We start from the raw sequence: 13,669 nt of genomic DNA, 5'->3' as shown, positions 1-13,669 counted from the left end.
TACTATGGCGGGAAAATAACCAGTTTTTCTATTTCTCGTCTCTTCAATAGGAAATATCAAAGTTTCTCAAACTGTGTAAAAAACATTTAAGAACATCTCAATAAAGTTAAAAGAATATGTAAGTCTGGGTATTTACAGGGCTTATTGTATTAACCTGTCATAGACTGGTTAAGTGATCACTTTACACACGTGCAAAGTTCACCATTCTACCCATGAGTGAAAACCACACCACTCAAATTTTTGGAACTCTTACATTTTTCATTAATCTGTGAAGATGTACTTGTGAGTTCATTAGATCCATAAATGGTTGGATTGGAAAAGCTTTTATTTAGCAGAGACTCTTTATTCCGATGCATGTAAGCTAGAAAACGCATGAAAATATGACATGCAATTTTTTATGCAGCTTATAATTTGATCAGTTATTTTATTCACAACGTTTTGCGTGTGTCTCTACTTACTTTTATTTTAAATTATCCTTAATATGAATAATTTATAAGCAATCCAATATACATCTAAAAAAGATTCGGATCTCACATACTAATATAAGAGTTTCTGCTTAATAAAAAGCTTCTTTACATCTCACCAATAGATGTCTCTAGTGATTCAAGAACAAGGTTTCTAAATTGGTTCATATATATAGAACTTCCAAGAATTTGAGTAATGTGGTTGTCAATAATGGGTAGAATTGGTGAATGTTACACGTGTGTAAAGTGATCACTTAAACCAGCCTATGACGGTCGTCAGCCCCGTAAATGCCCAGACTTCCATATTCTTCTTCATCTTTGATGAGATGTCAAAAAATAATACAATTTACATCTGTAAAAATATTAAACCTAAATAATTTTAAAACTACTTTCCATTCCACATCGCCGGATAAAAAACGGGTTGATTAAATAAATCTTCTTCTTCCTGACACCATCTTAACCTATCGTCTTTGTTGACTGTTGAGGTCAGCTCTCCTCGGTCTTAAGTTCTAGGACCTTCTATCATGGGCAACGTCGCCTAAAACATACCTTCGAATCATGCTTTCTTTCTGCAGCATCCAAGTGTTCTTTAGTCTTCCTCTAGATGTTATTCGAGGAAGATCCACGGTGATTGCCTGGTTCACAATATGATCAATTTTTCTGCATATGTTTGATTAAATAAATACGTCTACAAAATAGGAATAAAGGCATAAAAATAAGAATCTCTGGATGAAATACATACATACATTTATGTATCTGTATAACGAGTGTAAGAAAAGGTTTCCCCTCGTATTTCAGGTCCATTTTGATATAATATAACATACAATATGTGATTCATTTTGGATTTAATGATGCGATTCTGGTGAGTAAGTTTCAATTTTAGTCCATTATTTTCTTACGTAGAAGCTATAAATTTTTGTAACTTCGAATAAACAAGCATCCCTTTTTTAATTAATGGATTCGGCAGTGCCTTAGTGGATATCTTTTATTAATTAAATATTTTCTTGGTAAATATCACTATTCTGTTTTTTTTTTTAATTTTACTTAGTGAATCTGAATCCAGCATTCCATTCTTAAATTAAATTTTACTAGATGAATACCACTATTTCAAGATATACAGAAGTTTCCCTTTAAACACAATCGTCATCTCTCTAATGAATAGTAACATTTACTTAGTCAAATTAAAATTACAAGAAAAAAAACCTAATGGGTATTTTAGCTTCATTATTTGCAAGTCTACTCGCCTTTTGATAAATTTTATTTGTCGTTTTATATTCACGATAAATTGAATCCAAGGCGTAGCATAGTACGTATCTATCCCTAAAGAAGACAAGGCGTTTGTCGAAACTGTTTGGAATATTAGTACCAAAAAATGGTCAAAAACATGTAAACTCGTATTATTTATATTGGTAGCATTTACTTTGTGATTAGTCATTTCTTCGTGTTAGTTATTCTACTATATTAACCACTTACTGAGTTTTTTGTCTACCGTTATTGAAAGGTACCCATCTCTTCGTCAGGACAATGACTAAATCAGCATGGAAACAATACAACGCGTCACTATCATAGCATTATTTACACACTTACACAAAATATTCCTTACGTTCGTTTTTGGTCAACACGAGGAATTAATTAATCCCTTGTGTTGACACATAGTTTGTGATCAACTTATTTTAAATAAAAAATTATTTTAAAATCTTCTTTGAATTTCTGCACCACTTACTAATTTACGATTTCAATCGACCGGTAAATTGGTCAATTTCTCCACTCACCGCCGATTGATCAGTCTTGTCAATGTTCGTACATTTTCCATATCATTCCTAATTTACTAATACCGTTTTCTTTTCCTTGTTTCCAGAAATCCCCAAGGTGATCCAGGCAGTCCAGGCGATGGAAGCGGTAGATGCACCGCCCGTCCGCGGTAAGTAAGTGCCATTCATTCACCATTCACTAACATACACTTCATCGCTTTTTATTCTTTCACCAGTCTTTTCCCCTGCTATTGGCAAACACTTTCACTTTCAGAAGTAATATCAACTCACATGCCAACATTATCAATTATCATGAGACGTCTTCTTACCTATTCACTCATATTTTCAAATACCCAACCTCATATTTTGATTTGTATGGTTTCAACCTTACCTAATTCAAAACGTTACGCGGATGTTTCCATAATCAAACTTAATCTAATATATAAACTAATCTTACTTTTTTAAAGTAATTTCGCTAAGATATTTTAGTATTTTTTTCTTCTTCACATTAAATCTATTATAAATTACACATTACATTACAATAATATTATTTGATTGAAGAAGATATAACACAATCCTTTTACTGAATTTATGCCCATCATAAGCAAGCCGAAGAAAATAAAACTCATATAATAATAAAAAAGTAAAGAAAGCTCAATTGTATTCGATTCCAGGTGAGATTTTCTACCTAATAAATAACACCCTGAAATGCGCTTAAATTAAGCTTTTAGGCAGAAATATATTAAACGTTATCACAGTATCAATTCATATAGGTCCATCCTACAACAAAATTTTAAAGAAATACTTCCATATATTTATGTTTTGTTACTTTATTTCTATTTTCAATTTCTTTTAAATATTATGACATCTTTTGATTTTGTGGCAATCCATCTAAAAACACACCCATTCCATATAATCTCATATATTATGTACTAAATTAATAACCTATTATAAATATGTCTATTTTTAATACTCAATGCCATATATATATATATATATATATATATATATATATATATATATATATATATATATATATATATATATATATATATATATATATATATATATATATATATATATATATATATATATATATATATATATATATATATATATATATATATATATATATATATATATATATATATATATATATATATATATATATATATATATATATATATATTATATATATATATATATATATATATATATATATATATATATATATATATATATATATATATATATATATATATATATATATATATATATATATATATATATATATATATATATATATATATATATTTATATATATATATATATATATATATATATATATATATATATATATATATATATATAATATATATATATATATATATATATATGTATATTTATATACATATATATATATATATAAATTTATATATTTATTATATATATATATATATATATATTATATATATATATATATATATATATATATATATATATATATATATATATATATATATATGTATATATACATTTCATATTGTATTTATATTCCATGACTGCAATACTTTTTCGTCCAAATTCCACAAAATAATATACACAATATTATGGTAACAAGTTGAGTTACGTTTACCCGTTTTATTATGACAGCTTTGATCTTAATTCAAATCGCCAAACTAATTTGACTAGCGTGTGTAGCGCAAACAGACCACTGTATCGGTGTGATCATGATTCTATTTCCCGGAACTTCCTTTGATTCCTCGCGACCCGTGTTTTCATCCACGTCACACAGTGGTACAGACCGCCTTTTAATCTTGGTAAATTGTTGGTATCGCTCCCTTCCCACTCTTTCCCCTCGCCCCTGCCTCATACCACTCTCCTGCCGCGTGGTGTAAATTGTAAACATTACAGTGATCAATGTGGTAGTCGTCTTGCGACCTTACTGGCAAATATTCAAGTTTACTGTATGAGAAGAAATCATGGATCCAAAAAATAACGGGAGAGATTTTGAATTTTCGTTTTGTGACTAATGCGTTTACTTTTATAATATTTGGACATGTCTCAATCTTTTTAACACACGCAAGAGTTAGATTGATATGAAGTTATATTTTGGCTGGGTTATAATCCCGGTTGATTCTATCTATATATTTATATGTGTGCAGGGGCGTGCATTACATATAGGCAGAAAAGGCAGTGCCTATCCTAACCCGCGTGACTTATAAAAATGCAACCAGTACATACACTACCTTACTCATAGTACCTAGCTTACTTTACTATCTACCTCTACTACCCTAATTAATTCTCTTTGCACCCCACTGTATATTTGCATGCCCGTTTTTTTTTCAGCTAAGAGTATTTCACAAATATGGCTCTTTATAAATTATCCAATATCATTATTATTAAGAAGAAAGCAATAAGAATTTTAATATTTTGAATATAATTTGCTTAACGTGATCGAACAATAAATAAAAAAAACGCTTTATATTCAATATATTTATATCTACCCACAAAACTGCATTTACATAAAAATTATTTCCACTGTATTTTTACTCGAAACTATCATACTTTCTTTCATCCATGTAAGATAATTTTCAGGACTTCAGAATTTATAAGACAAGCAAATTTGTTTTGATTTTTTTTAGAAATTAATGTAGATATTATTACACGCAAATATGAAACTCTTTGCCAACAAAGAGATAATATAGATATAATAATGCAAAACATTAATTTACATAACAAAAAGGGCATTCTTTGTTATCTGAACAAAACAAGCATACTTACACTGATTTAAAAGAACACGTGTTTTAGAAATATCTGTACATATGTAGATTGTAATATCCGAAGGTTTATTACAATCAATTTAAATTTTCAGTCTTAGTAATATGTATTCTTTTCTATAAAAATAACATATGTAAATACAAAATATTATTATAAAATTTTCATTACCTATGGTTAAATATTTCTCATTCTTCCTACGAAAATTATTTAGATTCAAAACTGTTCGTTTTCAGTTTCCACGACCCAATTAATATCCCTTTTTCGGTCTACAAGCGCCATCCTTCTAAGAACGAATCCCTCGAATTTAAAAATATACGAATATCAAAATTTATATTTCAGACGTGCTTCAATATTTACCAGAAAAAACAGTCTGTAAGAATTTTTTGTTGGCTGAAACTTCCCCTAAGGGCGCATTGAGTAGCGTTTTGAGTGGATAATTAATTTGGCGCCCTAAGCATAACTCTGAGGGTAGACTCATGAGTGAGAGAGCAATGATTCACAAAATCTCATTTCTAAAGGAAATATCTGATTTTTAAATAACACTCAATTAATTCAATCAGTTATTCTAATACTATATGAAATTATTCAGCAGTCATTTTTTGGTAACCAAAATATTCGGACACTAGTGTGTAGTATAAACATTACAAAAAATATTGTAAAATAAACAAAAAATACCTTATATTTTATACAAATATGTCCAAAATGTAAGCTTTATAGAGTGAAATAAATTAAAAACATTTTTACAAGTTCGAATTCACTCAAAAATACTACTATTTCTGAAAATCTATTGTGAAAATTTTCCATTCCATGCGATTCACGTCATTTTCAAACACCGTATTTGAAAATGATGCGAATGCAGAATGCATGGAAACACGTGTCACAATAGATTTAAAGAAATAATAGTATTTACCGAGTGAATTTGAACTTAAAAAATGGTTTTTTAATTTATTTCACTCGATAAAGCTTACATTTTGGACATATTTTTATAAAATATAAGGTATTTTTTAATGATTAAAGAAAACACTTGTTTTTTACCACTTGAGTTTTATTATAGACTACATGTTTCAGAAGTTAAACTTCCATCATTCAGGTCTGTATAATAACATTATATGTTATTATACAGACCTGAATGCTGGAAGTTTAACTTCTGAAACATGTAGTCTATAATAAAACTCAAGTGGTAAAAAACAAGTGTTTTCTTTAATCATTGTAACATGTCTTACCACAAAGTTAAAGCCGAAACAATAAATAAAATACGGTATTTTTGTTTATTTTACAATATTTAGTGTGTCCGAATATTTTGGTCACAAATACTGGATTTTGTTACACTTAGTATGTGTGTGAGTGTTTATATAAGAGAGCCATTAAGCCACCTTATTTGTGTTTGTCTGTAAAATTCTTGTCACATACTTTCAGATTTTTTAAAAATTTATTTTAACGTAAATTACAAAATATGTTAACGAGAACATCTGTAGGTCTCGAAAATAGTCGTGGTTTACGACTATAAACTGAATTTTTGTAAGTGTTCTATATTAAATGTCATGTTTGTCATGTTTTATATTAAATGTCATGTTTGTGATAATTGTTTCGCCTTGTTATGGCATTTTCAAACTAACAACATTAGTTTGAAAATACCATAGCAAGGCGATACAATTGTCACAAATCGAATTTTATGTGTTTTTAACAATAAAATACAATTTTGTAGACTCAAAAATTCAGTGATTAATTTTAACAATTAATATCTAAGTTCTATTTTATATTCAAATCATCATTTCAAAATTAAATGACGAATAAAAAAAATTATATATTTTTTTTTAAATTAAGATTTCGTTTGCAATCGAGGCCCTGCTGCCGTTTGTTACTTTTGCATACCTGGCAACATTATAATCTAATGCATCTTTTCACCGACGCACACTCTCGGCTATAACGTAAAACAAACACATTTGTGTGTTTCAAATGATTATCCAGCCGACTGCCTTGCACCCCTGGTAGGCAGTCCCGTCTCCCGGCGAGATTATTACCGGCGGATTAATTTTAATGCGGTTCGGATCGAACCCCTTGGCACAATTCTTCAACAATTTACTTTCATCTTGAGCGCTATTTGTGCGTCACGCCACACTTGCGCCGAATTACCGAGGATCGATAGCGTGGAAATGCGACATATTTTACAGTTCTTCCGGGTTGCTTAAATTCAACTTCTATCTCTGTTTTTATTTTATTTTATTTATTTTTTATAAAGACTCCACCAAGCATTTTTTTTATTTATTTGTATCGTGGTTGATATGTGAACGAATTGGAAATTTCAAGTTCATAACAACAATAATTTATTTACAAAAATTTAAATCAATTTTCTACTAAAGATTTAGATAATACACAGCGCCTAAGACCTCTTCATCAAAAAAAATAATAATAATAATAATATATATATATATATATTATATATATATTTATATAAATATATATATATATATATATATATATATATATATATATATATATATATATATATATATATATATATATATATATATATATATATATATATTTTATATATATATTTATATATATATATATATATATATATATATATATATATATATATATATATATATATATATATATATATATATATATATATATATATATATAATATATATATATAAATATAAATATATATATATATATATTCATATATATATATATATATATATATATATATATATTTATATATATATATATATATATATATATATATATATATATATATATATATATATATATATATATATGTACATTTATATATTAGAATTTTTCACTAATTTTAGTTTCAATTACATTTAGAATGGAGAACGCTACAGTGTGTATCAATAAATAATCTGGCCAACAACATGGCTACATAAATACATAATTAAGCTTAAAATCAAATATTTATTTGGATATACCAGCTATTTTTTTTAAATTAAAAAATATGTATTTATAATAATATTCAATTAACTGTCGTCGCGGATTCGATTTCCACCAATCCCACAGTAAAACTACGTCTTAATCATACATCAATTGAAATAGTATCAGTTTTCATTTTTGCGCTTTATCAAACATATTTGATGCTGAAAGTATATAAAATATATAAAAATATATATAATTAATTATAATCTTTCTCGTAGCTGTGCGTTGGCGAGAAATGCGCCGGAAGTCGTTAGCTCCTTTCCTTTCTACGATATAACGCTTTCAGCCTGCTTTGGTCGTCTTGCAAACCGGATATGGAATTATGAAGGAACCTACGCTCCTGAATGAATTCCGAATTCTATGGCAGCAGACTAAATATGTATCGCCAAATTAATATGTACGCTTCAATAAATCCGTCTTTTGATGTTTGAGCTCCGAGGTGCGCGTATAACGAATAAATTAGAAACATTATGCCATTGCAATATACATGTATATTATGTATGTACACGTATATCAGTGCCACCTATACAAAGTAGAAAATATTGCCTAGATTATACAACGTCATATGTGTCGTTATAGGGTTACCATTTTCCATAATTCTTGATATGAACAATATTTTTATATGAGGTACAGTATGGATTTTACAAATATATAATATATAGTACCGTTCAATCGTATGCGAGGATACTTTAAAAAAAAAACACTTTATTTCCAGTCCAGGTTTTAACGTTAAACATATTTCAATGAAAACACCCTTTTACGATATTAGTGTCAACCCTGCTGAGAATCGAACTCTGGACTCGTGCATGGTTGCCAAACTAGTCACCATGCTAGTCACTCTAGTACAGTTTTTTTTTGAAAAATAATATTACATGAAATAAAATGAAAATGGAAAATTTAAAGGTTTTACTGGTGACCTATTTTTTGACGGCTATTTCGCCATTTAAGGGAATTCTCATATTGACATAGATTTTTTTTTTTATTTACAAAAAAAATCTCCATAAATTCATTTTAGTATTTATGGCTGACACAGTTCATACAAATGGGAAAGACATTAATTAAAACAATACTAAAAGAGTAACACGCTTCTGTCGACTGTTATATGCTAGGTTACATAATGCTTCTTAAATCATCCTTTTTTACTCGCACGATACGACAACGAACGCTACATTAGTCACTCTCGATTGCTATATTGCCATGGAAATTTTAACTTCGACACGTTCTGACTGCTAATGTTATAAAGTCGAAGTTCCTATGCTAAGCTATGACAGCGGACTGCGTTTGGGGAGAATGAATAATAAGAGATGTAATATAATAAATGTGGAGCCAATAGTGCGACGGGAAAGCTTCGGGAACATGGGCTTTAATTAATTTCTCTAATTATTATTCTGTTAAGTTAGTCGTAATAATTTCCTGCCAAGGAACTAGTTAAGTCGTGACATTCTACCGAAGAAATTTGCATATCTTCATCACTGCGAAATTGCCTCATCGTCATCTGTCAGCCATTTTATATTAAGAAGGGAGGTAATAAGGAGTATAGGAAACTACGGAAAGTTAATTAAATCAAACAAATTTACTGTTATAATGTACGAAATAAAAAAAATAACCAAAAATGAAATTGTAAAAGAAAAACATTTACTTGTTTTTTGCCACTTGAGCTATATTTATTTCATTATAACTAATTAATTAATTAATCTTTATAATGAAATAAAGATAACTCAAGTAAAAAAATTGTCTTTTATTTTTACAATTTTATCATGTCTTACCACAAAGTGAACGCCAAAAAAAACAAAACGACATTTATGAAGGTGGGATAGTCAAAATACCGCAAATGAATTTTCTTTAAACCCAGGTAACATTGAACGTTATTGTATTTTTTGGTTAAAACACCGTTTTCGTATTGAAAAACTGAGTTTTTCTTCAAAATAAGTATATGGTTTTGAAAAGAAAACAATAATTGAAAGGCAAGGAGTTAGAATACTCAAAATATCATAGATAAAATGGATATCGAAGGAGGCTGTCTTGCAACGGATGCATAAAGCTTATAATATGCATTTGCATAAAGGGAGAGCTCAGTACTTTGGTCACAAAATGCGAAATCAAAAATATTGTCTTCCCTAAACTATACTTCAAAGAAAGGGAAAAAAGAATAAGATATCGTGGTTCTGGAAAATCACAAACTGGACGTGTCTCGAAGCGACATTGACCAGTATAGTATCACGATAGACGCCAATACGAATACCGAACACCGAACGGTGAAGATTTTTTGGAATTCTGCAAGTTAATTTAATAAAATTCAAGTTGTGTCTTGCCTCTTAACTCGGTGGTTTTAAGAGGGCATCAAATTGAACGATTGTTTGGTAAAATGAAGGGGAAAATGGAAAACAATATCTTGTGATACGGTCTCGTGGAGTAGGTACAAAATAATATAATTTTCTCTGTTTCGGGAGTCGTGGGGGTGAGTGCCCCAGTTCTAGATTAAGGGTGACTGCGGAAATAATAGAATACCTTCTCCTTAATTGTTTGCTATGAAAACGTGGACATTCATTTTTTTAATTGCAAACTGGAGGAATTGATTAATTTTATTTTAAGTATTCTTGGTTAATAACACATTTTATTAAAATCTTTTGTAACACGTGTTTCGATTTATTCACTATCATTATCTATTTGATGATATAAAATTTAATACAATTTTACAGTTGACCTCTTTAGAAGGTTGAAAGATAAGAAGGGGGTAGAAGTTGTTATTTATTTTTTTATCAGTGGGAATGTGGACAATTAGGGGCCACTGACAACTTGTGTCACAACAGATTTTAAGAAAAAGTGGTATTTACCAAGTAAAATAAAAATACAAATATAAAATACAAATCTATAAATATTACCGTTAAGTGACTGCTGAAGCAAAAATTAAATGAAAGAACTAAATTATATGTACCCACATATCGCTCACTCTTTTCAACAACGTCATACATAAAAAAAATAGATTTTTCAGGAAGAAAACTAAAAAAACAAGATTTTTCAGGAAGGAAAAAAAACTTGATTTTTTTTTGAAGTTCAAAAATATAATCAAAAGTATTAAAATACATATCAAGCCACTTATTGAACTTTTAACTGTGCAACAGATCTTTTTAGGTAAAACCTGAATTTTTTTTTCTAAATTTGCAAAATATTTCATATTTAAAAAAAATAATTAAACCATACATTTTCTTCTTTTCAAAAAACAACACTTTCTGCCCTGTAGCGGGTAAATATTAAGTTAAAAATATGCCACTTTTGCTGGGATTCAGTACATTTTCTGAGCATTCCGAAAACATGCACAACTGAAAATTGACGATTTTTGATATATGACTTTGTTGAAAGGAGTGAGCGATATTTGTAATCCTAACCGTAGATCGTATGCTTTTCAGTAACAGTCATACTTGGACTTATTTTCGTAAAGTGATCGACTTTATAAACCTAATAATAACTTACATCACCTCAAGGGCGATATAAAATTTATAATTTTACGTTTTTTACCTTTGTACAATTTAAATTATTATTTTTAATTATTTTAAATTATTATTTTAAATTATTACAACAAAATATTTACGCAACGCAATTAATATCAACGGGCTTTGTGAAGGTGAAAATCAAGATTAAATCGGGTGTCTAAGGACAAGAGATCCAGAAAGGGTGGGTCTTGGGTTTAAACCAAAACTCGGCAGAATTCTGGATAGATTACAGATTCGGGGGTAAGTTGTTCCGCACCACAAGACCTGCAAAGCAAAGGTCCTATCACCGAAATTTATATTGGGTGATACGGCTTTTTGGGACTGCTTGGGCTCCGATAGTCTGTCGATGGTAAATGTGTTTGCTGATCAAAGGGTTGCTTGTCTTCCAGGATATTTTCTCAGGATAACAGAGGCCCGATATATATATATATATATATATATATATATATATATATATATATATATATATATATATATATATATATATATATATATATATATATATATATATATATATATATATATATATATATATATATATATATATATATATATATATATTTATATATATGTATATATAAATATATATGTATGTATATATATATATTATATATATATATATATATATATATATATATATATATATATATATATATATATATATATATATATATATATATATATATATATATATATATATATATATATATATATATATATATATATATATATATTGGTTGTATATTGAGTAATTCAAGCTCCTAATATACATATTTGATAAATTCATATTTGTAGGTATCGAAACAAGTCGTGTTTACGTTAATAAACTCAAAAAAGTGGTCTTATACAAGTGTTTTATTACATTCAAATCATCATGCTATTCTAAAAAATTAATACTATATCAATAAACAATGTTTTGAGTTATTATAGGTATTAAATGGTAACTAGGGATTGTAAAAGAAAAACACTTTTACCACTTCAGTTTATTTTATTATAACGACTCGTTTAGGAAGCTATGCTTCCATCTTTAGGTCTAAATATAAATTTATGTTTATATTTAAACCTGAAGATGGAAGCATAGCTTGCGAGACTAGTCGTTATTAAAACAGAAACTCAAGTGTTAAAAAAAGTGTTTTTCTTTTACAATGTCATCATGTCTTACCACAAGGTGAATGCCGAAACCATAAATAAAGTAACAAGGGATAATTGATGAGATTAAGAAAAGTTCTTTAAAGTGGTACAGACATGTATATACATTATACAATACTCTTAAATGGGCAAAACCAAGATTTGTGAGTATTCTGTATAAATTTGTCTTTGTAAAGTATTGCCGGATGTCAAGTACAACTTTTCGGATCGTTTCCGGTTAATGTCATGAAATTTTTCAGTAGTTTCAGATCAGTAATTCGGATAGAGGTATACAGTTAAGGAAATATATCCTTCCGCAAAGTTTCCCGGAAGGAAGTGACTCGGCAAGAGTGTGCCTGAAGTGTACAAACTACCCCCGGCGTTCGCTCCAGATTGGCAGAGAGAGCAAATCCTCGAGGATTGATCCCGTATCGACATCCCTCTAGGCCAGGGGTCGGCAACGTGTGGCTCGCGAGCTACATGTGGCTCTTTAAGCAATTCGTGTGGCTCGTTCTTTGTCAAATTGAAAATGATACTTTTTACACAAATTTACATTATTTTTAAAAAAATATTTAAACTTTATGTACAGAAAAGAAAAAAGTACATTGGCGGGCTTATTGCTAAAAAGCAATTTATTTCAACCAACCAAAAAAGAGCTGTTGATAATGATCAAAACGTTTGATACCATATACGAGTATATAGCTGTTAGAAATCAGAGGGTAGATAGTACTTGAACATTTAAAAAATATATATAAATTACAAATTGATATTTAAAAAAATATATTAATGAAAAAATATGATAATAAGGAAGGCAAAGAAAAAGGGAGTTTAGGGAAGGAGATAGAGGAAAAAAAAGGGAAGAGGTTTGATAAACAGTTAGGATTTTAATGATAAATAGGAATGTCTCAGACTTATCTTAAAAGTTATTAGAGTAGGTGTATTTTTTACAAGGAGAGGTAATTCATTCCATAGTCTGGCCGCTTAGACTATTCTGTTTTGTATTGGATTATTATGAGCATAAAATACATTTGAGCTTTCAAATACGTACCTACTTATTATGTCTTCTTTACTTAATAAATTAAAAATGAAAAATAAATGACACAAATCG

At 28.5% G+C, this 13,669-nt stretch overlaps 1 protein-coding gene across 6 annotated transcripts in view; it reads left to right on the top strand.

Moving 5' to 3' along the window:
• NetA (Netrin-A) overlaps positions 1-13,669 on the top strand; it is a 335,944-nt gene that overhangs the window by 310,666 nt on the left and 11,609 nt on the right. For 4 of the 6 annotated variants that reach the window (XM_088259909.1, XM_088259912.1, XM_088259910.1 and 1 more), the window contains one exon: positions 2,323-2,385. In XM_088259909.1, the coding sequence (XP_088116035.1) occupies positions 2,323-2,385 (63 nt within the window). Of the gene's footprint in view, positions 1-2,322; positions 2,390-13,669 lie in introns of all 6 variants that reach the window. The other 2 variants (XM_088259914.1, XM_088259913.1) reach the window with 1 other exon arrangement.

The sequence above is a fragment of the Brachycentrus maculatus genome, unplaced genomic scaffold (genome assembly GCF_059751285.1).
Source record: "Brachycentrus maculatus isolate JH-2025_06_01 unplaced genomic scaffold, ASM5975128v1 h1tg000121l, whole genome shotgun sequence".
NCBI classification, from domain to species: Eukaryota; Metazoa; Arthropoda; class Insecta; order Trichoptera; family Brachycentridae; genus Brachycentrus; species Brachycentrus maculatus.
This window is presented reverse-complemented; position numbering and strand designations above follow the sequence as displayed.